This window comes from Xiphophorus maculatus, chromosome 16 (assembly GCF_002775205.1).
Source record: "Xiphophorus maculatus strain JP 163 A chromosome 16, X_maculatus-5.0-male, whole genome shotgun sequence".
NCBI lineage: Eukaryota > Metazoa > Chordata > Actinopteri > Cyprinodontiformes > Poeciliidae > Xiphophorus > Xiphophorus maculatus.
In genome coordinates this window covers 14,609,605-14,629,696 of record NC_036458.1, presented here as the reverse complement: position 1 = coordinate 14,629,696, position 20,092 = coordinate 14,609,605, and the positions used below count along the sequence as shown (strand labels likewise).

Sequence of the window (20,092 nt, the reverse complement as noted above, 5' to 3'; positions counted from 1 at the left end):
ATTTTATCACTTAAAAGAAAAATGTGAAGTAGAAAGTCTAACATTATTTAATATTACCGTTTAATACTACCGTCCTTCTGTGTGCCTGTGTTACCTGAATGTCTTCTCTACCACCTTCTCAGTACTTGTGGTCGAGATCTTGGGTTTTGTAAATAGTTGAGGTTAAGATAAGGCACGGTGCAGGATAAGGTGAAAACAAACTAATAAGATAATACCTTTTGGTTATTTCGCTACGTAAACGTTGTCTTTTGAACCACATGAAATAAAACGCATACTCTAACCACTGCATACCTGCAGTGGTTAGAGTATGCATTATTATCTTTGTGTGGGTTTCCTTTTAAGGCCAAACCACTAACTTTTTTAAATGCGACGCAAGTGGTTGCCCACATGGAGCTTTCCGGTTGTCCGATGAGCCCAAGTTAATGTTCGGGTTAGGGCTCTGCACTCTTTGGACCTTCCACAATGTCTCTTAATAACGTTAGGTTAAAAATGATAAAGCGCTGAGGTGTGACTTTAAATACAAATATCCTAACAATTGTAGGTTTTATAAGTTGCTGGGTTTTTTTAATAGTAGCATTCAATTTTAAAAACAAAATTACACTAAAAGCACCTATGGTATTTGGTTTTTTTAGATTTATTTTCCATGTGATTAATTTGGAAACTTTGTGCTTCTTTATTTACGTATTTGTTAATCTTTAGATCTATAACTGTAAATGCTTGGGTTAATCTATCACCCAGAAACCCCAACATTTTCCTGTTTCACCACCACCACTCATGTTATTCGGTGGTACTCCCACAGGTTTGCTGCTATTTTCACAAGCTTTTTCCAAGCACAACCCTGTGCAGTGTAAAAACACCCACATTTCACATGAAACCACAGCACTGTACATGCATGTTCACATGTTCCAGTAGCTTATTAGTCTATTATTCACAGCCTTGTAGCTTTCAAATTGATGGTTAGACCGTCCTCGGCATGCGCTGCTAGATGACAGGGCAAATATGTCTCAACACAGTTTATAGCTCGACTTTCAAGTTACCATTTAACAATTGCTTCAGGCTTTGAATCAAAGCCTTGCTCGCCCTCCAGCATAAACAGGTTAAAAGCCAAAATGCAACATGGAGTAAGTGTCACACAGGTAGGAGTAGATAAGGAGCATGTGTGTGCTTCTTTTTCTGTGCAGGACATGAAAGAACATACCAGGAGGTGTGCACTAGGAAAAATAATGACTCTGTGTGTTGCTGCGTTCATACAGGTTACTGATTGATCCAGGCAAATTAAGGGAGTGGCGTACAATGCACGGATCAGCTCCACGAGTACAAGAGGTTGCATGATTGAACATTGATATGCATACAACGCACAACAACCCCTAAGCATCATGTTTCAACGCTGTTTTAGTAAGTGAATATTTTCTTTAAAATTAGATGAAGTGTGAGAGCTTTTCTTATTTAATTACAAAACAGACACACACACACACACACATGGCCACACACAAGTCAGACTCCCTCTGCGAACGCCACACCTCTGCATCCCAGTTGCCTGTCATACTGAAGAGAAAGGGCCCTTCACAACACATCCACACAACAGATTAAATGCATACTTTGCTATTAGACTATTCTATAAGCAGGAAGGTCTAACAAAGACTGAGACAACTTTAGTCAGAGCGATTTCACTCTCTTTCTCACACAAACACACACGCAGCAGCAGCAGCAGCAGGAGGAGGAGGAGGAGGAGGCGAAGCAGCATGACCCAACATGTGCTCGACTCCAATGGAAAACTGTCAGACGCTCCATCGCACCTAAAGACTTCGGGAAGAGGAGCCGGGAAAGCTGGCATTCTGCAGGCTATGGCCCACGTTGCGGCTTGGAGAAAGGAGAAACTGAGGAGGAGGAAGAGGAGGGCTTTTGAGCTCTGAATGGAGATATGAGTGATATAGCTAGCAGGCTGCAGCAGCGGAAAGTGAAAGGAGGATTAGTAATGGTAGAAAAAGACAAAAGCAGGAGGTGATGAAGATTTAAAAAAGCCTTCGATGCATGTGAAGATATGCTTGAAAGTTCCTGAGATTTATTCTAAAACATGCAGAAACGTAGTAGGAAAAATAACAGAAGAGAAGAAAAGAGCTCTTCTGTGTTAAGCTCATCTTTTTAAAAATATTTCAAAGTATTGTTAGTGGTATCTCAACTTCATAGATGAAACATATTTGTCTAGCTCTGCTTTAATTGTTCCTTTCTGGAGTTTTGCTTTACAGACAAACAGCCAGCCATTCTGGGTTAAATGCAACAAAACTGGCCCAATATGACACAATTCATAGATGGTTTTGCTCTTGAAGAGAAAACAATGTTTTAACAGCTGACATCTCCCTTTCAGTCGGTCAGTCTAACACAATAACCTTACTCTCCTCTTGTTGTTTGTTGCTTAAAACCCAGCTGCAAACGCAGCAAAACATGTCCAAACTATGAAACTACTGCCACCAGACTTCGTTGACAATATTAGGTTGAAATGCATGTTTGTTTGTTTTTTAAATAGAGCTTTTTTTGCCTTCATCTATGAAACATTTTTATACTTCTTAGTTTGATAAACGCAAGTTTTTACACAAATGCATAAATGATTGATTCTTTAAATATTCATAACTGTCTATTTGAACCCTTTACAAAAACTGTCACAGGAGCCAAACTTAAATGCCGCCAGTCATAAAACAAACAGATTGGATTTGACCCAGAAGCATAAAGTATGTCATTCTTCAGGACGGAAAAAAGGAGCCAGGCTTTCTCTGTGCGCCACCTTTCTGTCATTATGTCACAACCTGTTTATGCGACTTTGTGAGAGGAGTCAAGAAATGGATTTAAAAAAAAACAAAACCACACCCACAGATCCCACGCAGCGTGGGGCCTTTCGCAAATCGGGGATTTTAGAAATGCGTAGATATGAAGAAAAGCAGAGATAAAAAGAGAAAAAAAAAACTTACTTTGCAGGCTCTTAAATAACCCCCGGCTTTAGATATTTTCTTTCTATAAATAGAATAAAGGTGGGATGTTGCTTCAAATCGCTCACCTGGATACGAAGTTTTCTTCATGGCTGCAGATGTCTCTTCTGTTCGCAGTGTTTCAATAAAAAGAGGAAAATCTCATAAGTGTCGTTTGCATCCGTAACTTTTCCAGACTGCGTCTTCCCGTGCTGCCTTCTGTGTCACCTCTGGACCGACCAGGCTCAAAGCTCGCTCCTATGCTTTTTAGATCTCCCTAAACTTTGCCCCAGTGCTTTATTCCCACCTCTATCTGCTTCGGGAGACGGTGTGTGAGCTGGATATTCTAATAATCTCACCTGCGCTTCTGACGCACGCCCTATCCCGGGAGCGGGAGTGGTTTACAGTAACTCCGCGGGGGCTTTCACCTATCAGAGAAAGAATAAAGACTGCCTTCTTACCTGTGCGCTCAGGGAATCATCTGGCGTGGATTATTGGATTTAAAATCCTGAAATTGAGCAATTTGCCGGTCTGATCTGTTGCGCAAAGATCAAACCGACTTACACCTACAATGCGTCTGTGTGGAACATTTGACACCATGTGTGTACAGTATTCACGGGCCGCTGTGTGGGAGAGTGCGGGCAGGTAAAACTGTTTGGACTTTAAACATTGAGTCTTGAGCCATGTGTCCCTGGATGAAGCTTTCAGTGTTGCCGTCGACCTTCAACCTTTCCAAATGTCAAATGTCAAACCCTGTAACTCCGCTTCACCTTCACCGCACACAGACACTCATCTTGCCAGCAGCTCTGAGCTGCAGGGACCTCTTGTGGTCGCTGCGTGGGCTCGTCGGCTTCCGTTTCCACCGAGCATTCCAGCGCATTCACGAGGAACGTCTTGAGTGATTGAGGAGAAAATTCAAAGTCTGTGTTGATGCAATGTTTCAGTTTGATCTTTAAGAGCAACTAGCACAGATCCGAGCTGCTCACTGAAGGCAAATCAACAGTTTTCTTGCAGCCAGCGTGGAGTTCTGCAGAAATATTTCCTTGTCTTCTGAGGTGTCTTGTAAAAGTATTAATTACGCTTTTCCAAATTTGGTCACGTTACATCTACAATCCTTCATGTATTTTGTTAAAATAGTGCTAAACTGTGAAGTGGGAGACAAAAAAAAAACTGTGACATGCATTTGTATCCAGCTTCATTTACTTTGCTGCCCCCACATAAAATCCACATCAAAAAATTCCCTTCGGAGCTCACCTAATTAAGTAAAAGTCAACCTGTGTGGGATTTAATAATGCAAATACATTGTCTGTGTGGTTCATAGATAACATTAGAGAACAATCAGCATCATGTGAGGAAAAAGACAAAGCTGTGGAGTCGTCTGAAGCAGAGCTAGGTTTTGAAAAGCTATCTGAAGCTTTGGTATCACACCAAACTTTGTTCAACCCATTGTCTAAAAATGAAAAGATACCACAGCGGCAATTCCACATCCACCTAAACTGACTGGCTGAGCCAAGAAAATGACCAAGAAAACCCCTGGTAACTCTACAGGAGCTGCAGCAAATCCTGTGTATGTGGAGAGAAGAAAACTGTTGTCATAAAGAGCCAACAACAACAACAACAACTCCTTTTTACTGTTACGGATGTAAAAATACAAATCTGTTCTTGTCAGATGAGACCAAAATTAAATACTCTGACCTACATTTGTTTTTGTCAGAAAACTAACTTCACATCACTTCGAATACTTGCTAACCATTTTGGTGACGCAAATCTGTTCCATTTAAAAAAAAAATTCAATTAAAGACATAAAACCACGCCTTGTTTTTCCCTCATTGCAAGTTAAACTGTGATAAAATACATTAGAACGTGTTGATGCAACAAAATGAAATATAACCTGATTAAGTGTACCATTTGTGGCCGGGCATGCCAGGTGCATGGCCCAGAAAAACACGCAGTGGCTTGAATCAGCTGCAGTTTCAGTAAGTTTCAACAGTGTGTACTGTAAACAGATGGCCAGTGAGAAATTACTCTTCACCGATCCTCTTGTAGTTTAACATAATGCCCCCTAACTTCTTTGAAACCTGGGTAATTATTGACGGAAAGTTTATGCATCCAGAGACACGAGATGTTGAAAGCTAAACTGTAGCGTCTGAGCATAAAAGGCAAGTGCGGGAACTCCCACTTGCAAATTCCCTAAGAGTGGGCAAAAACAGATATTACTGTTTGTGCCGTGTGTGAAAATGTCAATAAGGCTGGAGGTGCAAATCCCTGGAGTGAATGTGAAGGAGGAAGGTGCTTTGTGACATCTTCTGAAAACCTACGACGACTTGTTTGATGTTAGGGTTGTAGTGACCGTCTACACGAGTCACAGACATTGATATTCAACGTACAAAACAGCTGAAATTTAAATTCAATTCAGCTTGACATGCAAACATTGTCAGGGCAAGATTGAAAGCGCACCTCACACGCGCTAAATGGGATTATTTGTCTGTTAATCTGAGAATAAGAATGTGACGACCAAGAAATAATCCCTGATTCAAAGTCAAAATCTTTGTCAAAGTCAAACTCCCACATAACCTTTTAGACACCATCCTTCTCCAGTTAAGCTGTTTGGCTACAAAGTCAAGACTTTTTTTTTCATTCTGATGAGGCAACCATGCCAAAGAATGCAAAGCCGCAAAGTGTAGCAGCATAGTGGTCATGTTCTTTTTGACCACAACTACTTGCTAATTTAACTGTACAACTAAATTCTATATCATATGCCTTTATATATTAATAAATATATGTGAACATCCTGTTTCTGTTGTAAAAGCCAGGTGCATTGTAACCACAAAGTCGGGGAAGCTTCATATTAAAGTATTTTGAAACTGTGGAAGATAAGACAATCTGAAACCAGACACGTTACATCCAAACCAAACTACCTACTCCTCTGAAAGCACCTAGTTTCCACTGTTTTCTTGCAAATCGTGCAGATTATGACTCTTGATACTGAGGTGTTTTTCTTCAAAGCTGCCTGTACTTAGAGTTTCATCTGGTTTCCGTCAACATTTGTCAGTTTATCCTCTGTTTATCTGTTTCTCTTATACAATATTTTGTATGTGCGCCTTCTGACACAGTTCTTCTTTTATTGTTTCCTGTGATAATGTTGTGACACATTTACACCGTCTGCTGCAGGTGCGTGTTGAGAGGTTTCCTGCTCTTTCTTAAACTTTTAAAATTGGGTAAAAACAATGTTTAAAAAAAAAAGTAAAAGTACATAACGCTCATTTGAGAAAAGGAAAAAAGAAAAAAGCTGTGGCTCTAGCTGGATGCTCTCGCTATCGATGTGCTTAGGTTGCGTTTCTCGGAAGAGTGGTCTATGTTTCCGCCACTGGCTTTAACTTGTGGCACCGTTTGGTTTACATCTCGCTCACGACCATTCTTAAGTGGTCCCTCTGAATCGTACGCTGATACAAAACACTAGCCGTGTTCTTGCACTTCTCATCGCTGACATTTCGCCTATAAACACACAGGATGACACGTTTCACACCTCATTGTCCCGTCAAGCATCTTCGTGAAAAAAATATAACCTTTGACCACAAACCTCCCGCTTGAGTAAACATCCAGCTTACCTACACTTTGCAAGCAATTTCTTTCACCCAGGCAATGTGTTTAACATTTCAGCTTCAACTGGACATGTCTTGTTTGGACAGCTTTAAGATTTATAATAATTGAACAACCACTTAAGAGAGCACATGAACTAGCTTGAGTAGCCAGTGTTAATAAATTACCAACATGCTTTTTCTTCTTGTGTGGCTTATTAGTAATCTTAAACTTCATCTGCAGGAGCATCTCAGCTGACGTTCTGTTAGTCATTTTGGTTCAAAATGGCTTGTGAAAACAATGTAACTTCCAGCTTTTGAAATGGTAACAATTTTGAGACAGTAAATTACAACACTCTTGAATGAGAGTCTGGCAAGTTAACAGACATTTGTACAACTGATTTGGTTTTGTTCCTCTAAAGGTGACACATGGTGACTGCGCACCTACTGTTTCTCCTAACTCTGCCCACATTTTCTGTAACTAGACTTTCACCTTCACAATTACTGACTCTTTTGTTGTGTGTTAGACTGGTTTTACTGTAAAAGAAGACCACTATGTGGCAAGAGGTGGCAGGAGAGGAAAGTCAGAACCATAAAACTATTGGTCAAAATACAAAATGTATTCCTATTGACCCTTGATCTATCTGTCTGTTTGTCTGTCTGTCTGTCTGTCTACGTGAAAAATAATGGTCAAGGTTGCTTTTCATCTGATCTGTCTGAACATTTTTTTTCCAAGAAGAAATGGGCAAAACTCTCTAGTCTAGTTCAAAGCTGGTAGAGACATATTCCAAAAGGTTAAACAAAAAGTTAAAGCAATTATAGTTTTGGTGAAATGGCTCACCTCCCGGGCGACAGTGAGTAAGACAAGGAAAAAAGTTTTTGTACTATCATTTTCAATTTATACAATGCAGATGCCTCCCTGTGTTTCACAGTTTTATTTCATTTTATTTTTTACAAAAGATAGAACTGAACACATAAATCATATTCATCCACATTTCTTTATCAAATCATAAAGGAAGAACATTCTAATGCTTGTCTGGGATCAAGGCACCCTAAAACTGAGACAAGCAAAAATTTAGGTGAACTGAATGATTTGGGACTGAGTAAGGATTATTCAAAACCTAGTTTAGATTTTCTTGCCTTCTAGCCACAACATGTTATTTTGTCATTCATGCACAAAAAAGGAGGAGTTTGCCCAGTGCAAAATTCATGAATTACAGCACAGCACACTTTACAGAGGTGCATTTGTAAAGCAAGAAAATGAAAATCATGAATTGTTTTCCTTTCACTTCCCAATCGTGTGCTACTTTGTACTGCTTTAAAATTCTGACATAATGCACTGAAGTTTGTTCTTGCGTTGTGGCAAAATGTGGAAAACTTCCAGAGGTCTTAACACTTTTCCAAGTCAATGTAAAAGCTGGAGAAGGTTTGAAAGTAAGCAAAGGTATTGCTTTATTGATGTAGATTAAAAAATACAAACAATTGTATTACACACATAGTATGGAATTCCACTTCACAGAAAAATAAACCTTGATTTAATTCGTGCAAAGATTCCATATTTAATTTTAGCCTTTATTTTAATTACCAAAATATTGAATAACAATCTAACACGGAGAGCATATCCCTGTACACTTATTACAATTATACAGTTAGTATTAAAATGCGTACCAACGCCTTCTTGAAATGCATTTAGAGTGAAAAATTTTATTGGAAGAAATTGGTTTGGAAAAGTTGATTGCACTTGACATGATTTTCCTAAATATCAACTGTTTACTACAGTTGAATCTTGTTCATGAAGATTTTTTTATAGCCGAGAGCTTCAAAATGACACCTGAGAATTGGCATTTAATGGAATCAAAATATGTCTATATAATTTATATATATATATATATATATATATATATATATATATATATATATATATATATATATATATATATATATATATATATATATATATATATATATATATATATATATATATATATATATATATTATACATATATATATTATACATATATATATGTATATATATATATATATATATATATATATTACATTATATACAGTATATATATAGATCTATATATATATATATATATATATATATATATATATATATACAGTACAGACCAAAAGTTTGGACACACCTTCTAATTCAATGGGTTTTCTTTATTTTCATGACTATTTATAAGGCAAGAAATCCCACTTATTAACCTGACAGGACTCACCTATGAAGTGAAAACCATTTCACCTCTTGAAGCTCATCAAGAAAATGCAGAGTGTGTGCAAAGCAGTAATCACAGCAAAAGGTTGCTACTTTGAAGAAACTAGAATATAAGGGGTATTTTCAGTTGTTTTACACTTTTTTGTTTAGTGCATATTTCCACATGTGTTATTCATAGTTTTGATGCCTTCAGTGTGAATCTACAATGTCAATAGTCATGAAAATAAAGGAAACTCATTGAATTATAAGGTGTGTCCAAACTTTTGGTCTGTACTGTATATATATATTTTTTTCACAAGTGAAAGGTAGAGGTGAAAGTTAGCTCTTCTCATATAAATCACATCTTTGCTGAAATGTATGACATTTGTTTCCTGATACTTCTGGTGGTAAAATCATTGAGAAACAGTGAACTGAAGCCTCATGTGCTTCATTCATGTTAGATGCTTCATGATTGTTACTAAAAGCACCTCAGAAAATCTGGGAATGGAAAAAAAAGATTTTATAGATGGAATTGTTTAAAACTCCTCAAACTTTCAATTTGCCAGATTAATTTTATTGGCTCTCTAAGTATCAGATTGGGTTTTTTATTCCATTCCAGCTCCACATTTTTTTTAAACAAAACATTAGTCAAACTTGGTACTAAATTACAAAAAAAGACATATACATGTTTTAAAAAATATATATACTACACATACTTGTTTTCCAGTTTAAACAATAAAGCTATTGAAAGAACATTTACATTGTATGATTCAGCCTGTCCACTCTCTTCTTTGGCATTCTCTTGTAAACACATATGCTTGCCTTTTGAAAGTGTGCATCTGTTGGGGAAGTGCATCGGATGCATCAGATGTTTCTGTGGTCCATGGTTTCATGAGTTTCATGCATGTCAGCGTCCTGCAAGCATATCCTCAGCGCCTCAGTGTTCCTCGCATGTCCTCATAAACATCATTGCCGGTAGCAACACGCCTCGGTTTCACTGCATTGTCTGAGCTCTTGGTCTGGTCGCAAAAGATTGTCAACAAGTTAGACTGGTTTGAAATGGGGAAATGAATTTGAAACCAAATACAACAACTTAAAGAAAAAAATTAAGAAAATGGATGTTTTGCAATAGTTTGAGTGACAACTTTTTTTAAGCAAGTTGTTCTGTTTATTCTGGATAAGGAGCACCATCTTTGTGCATTGCAACACATCAGCCACACAAATAACACAAGTCAAAATGATCAGGGCAAATTTATAAGCTTTTCTGAATAAAATGTTTAAAATATGACATCTGGAATAACAATCTGTGACATGCAAAAAGCTGCAAAACAACTCACTAGATCAGGTTTGATATAGTTTCAAAAAAATGCATATTTAGCAGAATTTTCATTAGACTGTTTTCTACTGCTGCCTCAAGCTACAGGTTCAACACTGTTCCAAAACGGCATACATCAAACGTATGTGTTGGGGGCCCCATTGTTTCCGTGTCACATGCTACTTCTTTGTTCATTCTGAAAGTTTTGTCAAACATTTCTTATCAGTGCAATGCGGTGGCTGTGCAATTATATATTTCCTCCAAGTTTCACAAGGTTTCAAGTTTGCATGTGTTGCATCGGTGTTTAGACATGATAAACAGTTTGATGGCTAAAACCTTCTTCCAGTAAATTAATAAGATGCTAAAATGATTTTCTTTACTTTTGAGAAAATATGCCCTTGGTTGTTAAAACTCCTGACTTGCAGCCACCTATGTTGTAGGCAGCTGTGCTCTACTATGACGAACATTGGGATATATTTTGAACGAGGTTTTTTGTTACAACTCATGACAAATCCCCGCTTTTGTTTATGTTTTATGAAACATTGCACACTTGAGTTCCATTGTGTAAGCTGGGATTTCTTTCGCATACTTTTATCTCTCCTAGGCTTTATTATTGTAATTTCCTACTTGCTTACATAAACCCAAAAAAGCATGAAGCATCTGCAAATGGTTACAAACTCATTCATTAGTTTACTGACTAGGTCATATTTTTGTACATTAAGCAACTTTTTGTTTGGCTTCAGTGGTTTCCCGTCTACGGCAATATTTAGAATAAGACCATTTGAATTTGTAGAGTTCTTCACAGACCAGTATCTCCTCAAACCTTAATATTCATTTGTCCTTAGTTGGTGTCTGAGGTTCTAGTGGCTGTGCCACTTTCAGGGCTTAAAACAAAACGTGACGAAGCATTTTTAACTGTTGTTGCAAGACTCTGGAACTGCTTTCCAATATGTTTGAATACTATGAGTTGAATTTTTAGCTATCTTCTAGGAAGCACAGTAATATTTTAAAAGTTATTTTGTTAAATGAATTGTGCTTTAAATCTTTTTGGGGGGGGGGGGGGGGGGTTGTAATCCTACATTTTCCAGCACCTTTTCGTTTTGTTCATGTCTTTAAAAGTGCTACATAAATCTTTTTTTATTTTACTTTTGCTTTTGATGTTGAAATAAATAAAGTGTTGCAATCTTGCTAATTGTCTTTGAAAGACCTCTGAAAATGTTCAGTATTATAAGTACAAGGCTTCCTGCTCACAGAGTTAGAAACTTCATTGTGCTGTTAGGTTTGAGGTTCAGGTTTCTTGTTGACTTTTTACCAGTTTTGCAAATATATATAATATATAAGTGTCACTTTCAGACAGGAAGGCTTACTGATCCTGAAACACCGGTGGAGACACAAACAGTAGCTGAGTCAAAGGGAAACAGTGAACTTACGAAACTCAACAAAGACAAAAACAACACAAATTCATACCTTGTGCATGACAAACAGGACGAAGCCCAGCATCATGATGAGCAGAACACCAAAGGCGACGGTAATCCCCACAAGCACCATGTTCATATCTGCTCCTTCACAATTTCTCTGCGGATCAGTTGATGGTGATGGTTCTTTTTTTTTTTCTTAAAATCAAAACCATATATCATTATTTATGCTCCACGGGAGAGTTTCTAGGAAAGCATTTTTGTGTTAAATAATATTGTCTCACTGTTTTTGTCTTATCAGAGGGCTCAAAACTTTAATAGGAAACACCCAAAACTAAGCAGTAATGCGATTCATGTCACAATCTTTACTTGCTAATTTTGTTTTAATCAGATTTATCTAAGTATGAAAGCCTTTCTAACTAAAAAGCCTTTAACTACAATTAGTTTTTATTGGTTTTATTAGCAAGTAGCAACATCTAGGACAAAAGAAATACTCACCAGTCACCACCAGCAGCACAGATCCTTCACCTTTTGTGGTACTGATACTGTACTGATGTATAAGGTCTCCTGTTTTTGAATAAGTACACCAATATGGTCCTGTGTCATTTTCACGCAAGTTTTTAATGAGAATGTCAAAGTTGGGGAATTTTCCATCTGTCTGAACTCGTTCTTTCATTCCTTCAAGAATTATTTCTTTTTTTGACTTGTTTATTCCAACAATCTCAGTCTCATTGAGACCCATTTTTAAGCTCAGGTGATCTTGATCAGACCCAACTCTGCACTGGATTGTAATGGATTGCCCAACTTCTCTCCACTCCACTCCTTTCATCTCTACACAAACACACAAAAAACAACACAAAAAGTCAGCTTTATCACATTGTCTTAAACACGCATGTAAATGTTTATAATTTTATTTGACTGAGTCTTACCTGCTGTATAGCAGAGGCAAAGGATGGTGGACATTTTCACCCAGACAGCAGACATGCTGATAGTTGACATTCTGACGCCGCAGACAGAAACGTTTTCAATCACATAGTCTAACTTGACAGCTCACTAGAACACATGACCTATATAGAATACCTTTCATGTGGGCGGGAAGCTGTCAGCATATTCAGGTTGCAACCCAATCTTATTTGTCTTTGACAACACATATAAATAGAAACTACATTTGGCAAGCAGCTGGTACAGGAAGTGAGACTATCTTATGAGTTTTTTCAATTTCTTTCGAAAGTGGGTTTAAAACACTTAGTTTTGGAGAAATAACAGAGAAAAGCTGGTATGTGTTTGGTTTCTTGATGCTTCTGGTCCTAAAATGACTGAAAAACTTTTGGCATTTATGGGGTGATATTTCAGATTTTGATCCTTTTTATTTTCACTGCACTGAGGAAACATATTTCCAATCTAAGGTGGGGGGGGGTTTACATTGATTTTGCAGAATTAGAGAAGTGGACACTATGGTAAAGACACAGGAAATATTATTGAAAGACTTGAGACGTTTGGCACCATACTTTACTTGCTAGCAGTGTCAGCAACAAAATCTTGTAAGCTGTTGCTCTCACGGTTTTGCAAGACGTCTTGCAGGTTTGTTTCAATAATAAGCTTCCTCAATCCACTCTAACAAAAAAGCCCAATTTTGTGGAGTGTGCAACAAGTGGTTTTTCTGTTCTGTCTGGATTTTTGCAGCTTATCAGCCAGCCTTTTATCTCTTTGTCTGGCCAGTTAGTTTAGGTGAAAAGCTACATCTTAGTAGGTTTGCAGCTAGGCCACATGCTAACCATTGTGAGATAACTTGAAAAAGGCTCTGTAAGATGCTAACATTTTGTGAACATACCAGTTTTGTTCCAAACTGCAAAAAGAAGTTCTTTGATCTTTCTTTTTTATAATGTCTTTTTTTCTTGCCAGTTTTCCAGAAAGGCCTCATGGGCTTTTTCTTCTATTTAGGTGAATTCTGAAGCAGCAGGACATTTTCAGTTTATTTTTCATTTTTATAATTATACAATTCCTAGTGGTTTTCTATCACATAAAAGCTGAAAACAGTGGCATTAAAGTTTGAGCATGAAGAGATAACAAAATGAAAAAAAGTTTAAGTGCATACATTTGTCTTTCAATCTTTTACATCTAAGGAAGGCATGTTTATATGACATATAAATGTAATTCTTACTGAAAAGAAGGTGGATTGCCAGTTTTACTTTGTTTACACTGTCCTCTTGTAATGGATGTGATAAAAGCAGACATGAAGGTTGTTGAGGGTAGAAAATGCAGAGGAAGGGACGAAATGGATACAGGATGTTTCGTGGGGCGACCCCTAAAGGAAAAACCCGGAACAGATTAAAAAGAAGAGAACACTGCCCTCTTGTGGCAATAAAGCAAACGTGACTGTTTCTTCTGCTTGGAGGAAACGGTCTTCAGCCAAAAACTAAATAAAAGTTATTTGTCCGAGGACAAAATGGATATATTTGTGGTTAGTAAGTAGGGTAGGATAACAAACCTATGTATTTTCAGTCAGACAAAATTATTGCTTTTGTAAATAAAAGTGGCTTCAACAGTAGCAGGCGCTTATGTTATGGAGAGCAAAAGTGAATTGCGGTATTTCTCTGTTAATCAGATAAAATACAATAGAAAACAAATTCTGCAATGCATGGCTCATGAGATTATTTATGCTTTACATGTATTCTTTATTCATGAGTAACAGTGTGTGACTTTGACCAAGGGACACAACATGAAAGAAAAATACAAAAACATTTGCTTTATTTTTCTTGAAAGTCCTTACTTATTGTTTCCACCTTCATTTTTTCCTTCCTGATTGATATAAACATTTTTGATATTGATTTCTTCAAATCTTTTTTTTCTGCATTAATAGTCATGATACATACAATTATATCTAAAATTATAATTGTACACATCTACTCAAGTAAAATCTTATTAAAACTGAGAATAAAATGGTAAAAAAAAAAAAAGGAACATACAAAGACAAAACAATGCAGGTGTAAATGCTAGTCATGATAATGATTTTTTCCCCCCCTCATCTTTAACTGTACACAACAATTTGTTCAAGTGCAGCATCAGCTTACACTTTTGCACACATGCAAAAACTTGGTTTAGAAAACTGAGTGGTCTGACAAGCGATGTAGTTTAACACGCATCACTTTTGACGCTGTGGTCAAGGGTGTTGAGTGATTCAGTCGGGTTTGCAATCTGCACCCTCTCAGTCTCATCCTCAGCTTCAGCCTCAACTTGCTCTTCATCCACACAAGAACGGGCGGTCTCCTCGTAGACACATGTCTGCTCAACTGTGATGTCTGAGGACTTGGTCTGTTTAAAAGATTACCGTGTCAGATGGATCAGCAGGGAGTTCATCAATAAATGTGCAACACATAATGAACATGTCCTTGCATCCTTCAGAAATAAAAATGAGTAGGTTTAATTGGTGGAAAGGTAAAGTTTGCATCAGAGGATGTTATTTCTGGTTAACCACACAGAGTTGCGGTTTTGCTCATATGAACAACAGAAACATTACTTTTGTGCATTGAAACACAATTTAACGCCACAAAAGCAAAACAGCAGGAGAAAGTTGTAAACAGTATTAAACTCAAAGTGCAAAATCAAAATAATTAAGAGTAACTGGAGCATCCAAATTTATAAAACAAACAAAGAAAAATGTGTTAAAGGTTATGACATAAAAATCCATAGTGGATGTTATTTTTGGCATTTTGTACTGAAATTGGTGTAACTCCTAATATTTTTCAAACCCTCTAAATGCTCATTGAACTGGTCATTTCTGTCACTCTGTCATAGTTATGGTGGTGGATTCTTACTTGTATGTGAATATCTTTTAAAGAAATGGACATGTAGAATTCTGATAAATCTTTAAACACAATTTAGTATTGCACCTGCACAATATGAGAATTCCACTGTAATAAGAACACAGATATTGAAGGCTACGTTCACACGCACAGACAGACACATAAAGTTACAATTCAAACAAAAGTTAAAAGTACCCTGCGCTTGATCCAAATGATGAAGATCAATATGATGCCAAGGAAGACGACTGCAACAGGGACAGCATACACCAAGGGCATGTTCACGGTTGGTTCATCCATGAACATGCCCTGCACCGCTTCGACAGAGCCCTGCACCGCTTTTGCTCTGGCACAACTGTTTTCTTAAAGTTTAGACAGAGAGGTTACAAATCTGCTTTTAGTGTGAAGTTAAAAATAAATGCATATATATTTGTTTGGATTTGGGAAAAAAACAGAAAACTCTGAAGTATTACTTTCTGCTTTCAGTTCAAATGTGTATACATCTTGTAAAAGCATATTTACATCACTGCCATATCAGATTCACAGTTGGAGTTCCTCCTTGCTATGGTGTATGCGTATTCATTTAATGTCATGTTTTGTGCAAAACATTCTTGTGCTAAATGCAGCAGTAGTTTATAAGAAAAATATTCTCACCTTTTACCACAACGATCACGGATCCCTCACCTTTTATCATTTCTCTGTTGCTTGATGCGTCTTTCAAATACAAACACCAGTATGCTCCTGTGTCATTGACACTCAGGTTTTTAAGAAGAAAATCTATGTCTGGGTATGTTCCATTATGCTGAACTCTGTCAGTCATAGTTTTAACAAAATCTAATTTTGTTTCAGAAATTTTCAGTCTGTCTTTCTGTGTTTTGGTCAATTTTTTTTTGTTAGTTATTTGAGCAATTTCCATATCCTCCCAGAGGCCCCTTTTAAAATGCAGAGATCGATCCTTCATTGTCCTGGATCTACACCGGATTGTGACGGATTCTCCAACTTCTCTCCAAACCACTTCTTTCGTCTCTGAATATGAAAGCAAAACATTTCATAAGATAGTCACAAAGCTTCAGCAACATCAGTTAAATTGTTTTTAAGCCAAATAAACATAATGGTGGTTTGCCATTACATCCTTCTCAGGCTTACCTGCTGAATAGCACAGACAAAGAATGGCACAGATCTTCACCCAGACTGCAGACATGTCGACATCTGCCTTTGAAAAGGGTCCCTCCTGTTATGACGCTGTAGTTGGACATGTGCTCTTGTTTTCACCACATTGTGTAGATTCACGTTGCAGGAAGACGTGACAAACACTGCTGGCGTTTGTCGCTTCAAGCGACCAGCAGAAGTCACACATTTCCAAGAATTCATGCTGTGCAAACTAAAATGCAACCAAAATAAATGCATGACAATGGTGCACTCAGAACATAGAAGAGAAATAAAAACCAATAAATGTAGGCAATAGAAATAGCTAAATAGTATATGCAAGATTGGTAAAAATAAAGTTTATGTCAGCATGTTTTAAAAGCCAGTCCATGAAATGTGTCTTCATCAGAGATTTAAAATGTCGTTTTAAATCTGCAACATTTTAGAGGCAGATTATTCCAGAGTATGGGACCTGTGCCAGAGAAGACTCAGTCATCTTGAGATTTAAGTTTAGACTTTAATGAATAATATCAACTTTAGCATTTAATGATTTAATAGGAAAAACTGACATTTTAAACTGGATCCTGCAGGTCAGTGTAGAGAGTCCAACACTGGGGTTACATGGTCCTTCTGTTTTGTACCAGACAAGCAGCTGCATTTTAGAGCAACATAGAACTGGTCCAAACGAAAATACAGAAAGGTGCAGTTGTCCATTGTCTGCAAGTAATGAACAAATGAAAAACACGTTGAAAGACATGCTTTGCCTCATCTAGTTGTCTCACAACAAGCTGGGCTAGACTACTGCACTCACCTGCTTTTGGAGGAAATAACAAGGCTGTTCTTGCCCATTTGTCTTGCACTAAACCTTTTGTTTTTAAATCCCCCCCAAAAGAAAAACAACAACAAAAAACCAGATTCGATATCGTTTCACAAAACTGCCATTGACATTGGAAATTTGACTGTTAATTTTAGTGACTATGTCAAAAACCTGATAAGCCTCCACAATTTCTTGGTGGTCTTCAAACCCAGGCTTTAAGGCCTCGTGTCCTGCAACCTTTGGAAGTGTCGAGTTTGCTAGAATCCTCCTAATGATCTCATAATTGGACTCAGGTGTGTCAAAGCAGAGACGTCTCTCAAAGTTCCAGCTCACCAGCCCTCAACAAATAACAATTGTGAAAACTTATACCAGGAGGAAAATTAGCCAAAGCTCAGTGTGGTATTGTCTCAAAATTATGCCTAGAGGTACATTGTAACTAAGAGAAGCTATTTTTGAGATGACAGGACACTCATTCTCATAAAAAGTCCGTCCAGATAAGGAGGACCGACACCAGAGAAGAACAGACTCTGAAGGCCGACACATGATTCCAGTTGTGGTATCATGGTTGATTACATCAAAGTCTGTCTTCAGGTTCAACAGCAAGACAGCAGCAGAGCTCCCAGAATTCAGAGTAAAAGAATATTGTGACAAATCTTTAAAACTGAAGTCTAAAACATGATGAGTCCCAGCCTGTAATGATGGAAATATTAATTAATATATTGATAAAAAGCTCAGAGGTCTCAAAACAACAACAACAACAACAACAAAAACAATCTTGGAAGACAATCTCATGCAGTGAGATAATTTAAATGATGAACAATGTTACAAACAAGCTCAAACTTCTCCAATTCTTCTAAAAAACCTCCAACAAAATACAATATTGGTTTAAAGTTTTAGAGTTTTTCAAGTTCTTATTGAAAACTGTGCAGTGTAATGTCTCACTGCTCTCTGAAATGAAAGCACAGTACAAATAAGTAATTGGAGCTAAAAAGGAAATCATGGAATCCATTTGTAGACCAAAATGTATTTACTTAAACGTTTGACTAATCAAAGTAACCACCTTTGGCAGATGTGACAGCTGAACACACTTGTGGCATTCGTTCTACAATAGATATCAAATACTGTTCAGAAAGTTCTTCCCATATCTTTTGTAAAGGTTCCCATAAATGTGTTGCATTTGTAGGTTGCTTTGTTTTCACTCTTCTGACCAGTTCATCCCCAATGGGATTTTAGTCCATGTCTTAAAACTTAACATCTAGTTGTTTTCATCTAGTTGATAGATGAATCACTGACCAAATAGACCCATGTTGGAAGGTATTGTACGGTGCTGCAGAATGCTGTGGTGGCAGTTTTGGTTCAAGATGCCTCTAACTACGTACAATTCACCAACCCTGGATCTAGCAAAAAAAAATTAAAAATCCCATGCCATCAGGCTTCCTTCTCCATTCTACACACTGTAGAACCAAACTACTTGACGGAGATCCTGCGGGATAAACCAAAGATTTACAATTTGGATTCCTCAGTCTATAATGCCTACCTCTCTTCAATTGTCCAATGACTGTGTTTCGTGGCACAGACAAACCTTTATGTCTTATTTTGACATCTTAGAAATCTTAGACTTTCTCTCAGCAACTCGTGCTGTCAAACCTGCAGCTTGAAATCTGTTGTACTGTGAGCTGCTTGTCACGATAGCTGCTAATTCTCAGAAATGATTTATGAGTGATTTTCAGTCTGCCAGACCTCTTCCTGTCAGATTGTCACAGTTTCTAATGCCTTTTGATGGAGAAATAAACTGTATTCACTGACACCTTTGCTTTAAGTGCAATTTCCCAATTAAAGGCTTATAGTTTTGAGTTTTGTGATGGTCCATCTCTCTTTCATTATTTAGAACTTTTTTTTTACCATCTTTGTAGCAGTACACTACTTTGTGCAATGCAGTTATCTGATGTTCATGTGGGTATACAATGCGTTCCAACACTGATTTTATGAAGACAGATCTGATTGTAAGTATCCCAGAAAAATTGGAAGACCTGCAGGAATGAGTTGCACCAGCTTTCAATCCTTGATCAACCTATATTGCTGCAGAACATAAGTTGTTTACCTCTGAGAGCTCAACACTTGTCTTTGGACCATTACAAACCAACGAGTGAACTCAAACATCTTGAATTGGAATCCAAAAACTTAAAACTCTTAACCGTAAGTGCATGTTGAAGTTCCTACTTGTAAAGTTGCATAATTTTCTGCCTTATTTTTCTTCTAAAGAGGGTTTAAGAAACAATGAAACTTTAAGTCTGCACAAAATAATCCTATCATGACCAGTTAGGATCTGCTATGTGTGGGTACATAATTTTTGAATGGATATCATATCAAAGATACATTTGTAAGCAGTTTCTACACCTTTGATAAGTTTATGCTTTTAAATAAACTTTAACAGAAATGCAGATGATCAAATAAATAAGGTCCAAAATCTGCTTTTCCTTAAACTTTTTTTAAATGATGTTAGACTAAGTATTTTGATCAGATTATTATATTTTTTAAATTCTTACTATGGGATCATGATTCGTTTTTCTCCTTTAATTTCTTTCTTTTTATTCTTGCGGAAGAACGTCAAATGTGTGGAGTTACCAGAAATTGGAAGCCCTGTGCTTTGCTGCATTAATACTGCCCTCTTGTGGCAGCTCAGCAAATCTGCATCGATAGCAGATATTTAAGGCTTTGATATCCTTCTCAGAAAAAGAAGCATAAAAAAAGTTATTTCTCACCAAAATACCAAGTTTTAATAGGTCTACATTATCAAACGCCATGTTGGAACTGTGAATTAAATCATTACAGAACAACAATTGTGCTTTATACA

The 20,092-nt window shown here is 37.1% G+C and overlaps 3 protein-coding genes across 3 annotated transcripts in view; all 3 read right to left on the bottom strand.

Annotated features, from left to right (window-relative positions):
- Positions 1-3,291, bottom strand: part of LOC102219068 (septin-9-like) — a 98,870-nt gene extending 95,579 nt beyond the window's left edge. Inside the window, exon 1 of the mRNA XM_023348695.1 lies at positions 3,050-3,291. Within this exon, the coding sequence (XP_023204463.1) occupies positions 3,050-3,071 (22 nt within the window). The 5' untranslated portion in view covers positions 3,072-3,291. The remainder of the gene's footprint in view (positions 1-3,049) is intronic.
- Positions 3,292-8,991: 5,700 nt separating this feature from the next.
- On the bottom strand, positions 8,992-12,576 carry LOC111611582. Its single transcript, XM_023348579.1, has 4 exons — positions 12,405-12,576; positions 11,974-12,306; positions 11,528-11,673; positions 8,992-9,764 (listed from the first exon to the last, which is right to left on the bottom strand). The coding sequence occupies exons 1-4, from the start codon at positions 12,472-12,474 to the stop codon at positions 9,675-9,677; spliced, it is 639 nt and encodes a 212-aa protein (XP_023204347.1). The 5' UTR covers positions 12,475-12,576; the 3' UTR covers positions 8,992-9,674.
- A 1,559-nt stretch (positions 12,577-14,135) lies between these two features.
- Positions 14,136-16,524, bottom strand: LOC111611600. Its single transcript, XM_023348662.1, has 4 exons — positions 16,422-16,524; positions 15,930-16,301; positions 15,474-15,637; positions 14,136-14,787 (listed from the first exon to the last, which is right to left on the bottom strand). Exons 1-4 carry the CDS (start codon positions 16,474-16,476, stop codon positions 14,608-14,610), a joined length of 771 nt encoding a protein of 256 aa, XP_023204430.1. The 5' UTR covers positions 16,477-16,524; the 3' UTR covers positions 14,136-14,607.
- Between the last annotated feature and the right edge of the window lie 3,568 nt (positions 16,525-20,092).

Bases quoted from the DNA above. Each gene is read 5' to 3' on its own strand.
- LOC111611600 (XM_023348662.1), bottom strand. From the start codon at position 16,476: ATGTCTGCAGTCTGGGTGAAGATCTGTGCCATTCTTTGTCTGTGCTAT. The intron at 16,302-16,421 runs GTAAGCCTGAGA...TTTCATATTCAG, and splicing joins TTGTCTGTGCTATTCAGCAG to AGACGAAAGAAGTGGTTTGG. The intron at 15,638-15,929 runs GTGAGAATATTT...CTAAACTTTAAG, and splicing joins CGTGATCGTTGTGGTAAAAG to AAAACAGTTGTGCCAGAGCA.
- LOC111611582 (XM_023348579.1), bottom strand. From the start codon at position 12,474: ATGTCAACTATCAGCATGTCTGCTGTCTGGGTGAAAATGTCCACCATC. The intron at 12,307-12,404 runs GTAAGACTCAGT...GTGTTTGTGTAG, and splicing joins TTGCCTCTGCTATACAGCAG to AGATGAAAGGAGTGGAGTGG. The intron at 9,765-11,527 runs GTATGAATTTGT...TTTTGCGACCAG, and splicing joins TCCTGTTTGTCATGCACAAG to ACCAAGAGCTCAGACAATGC.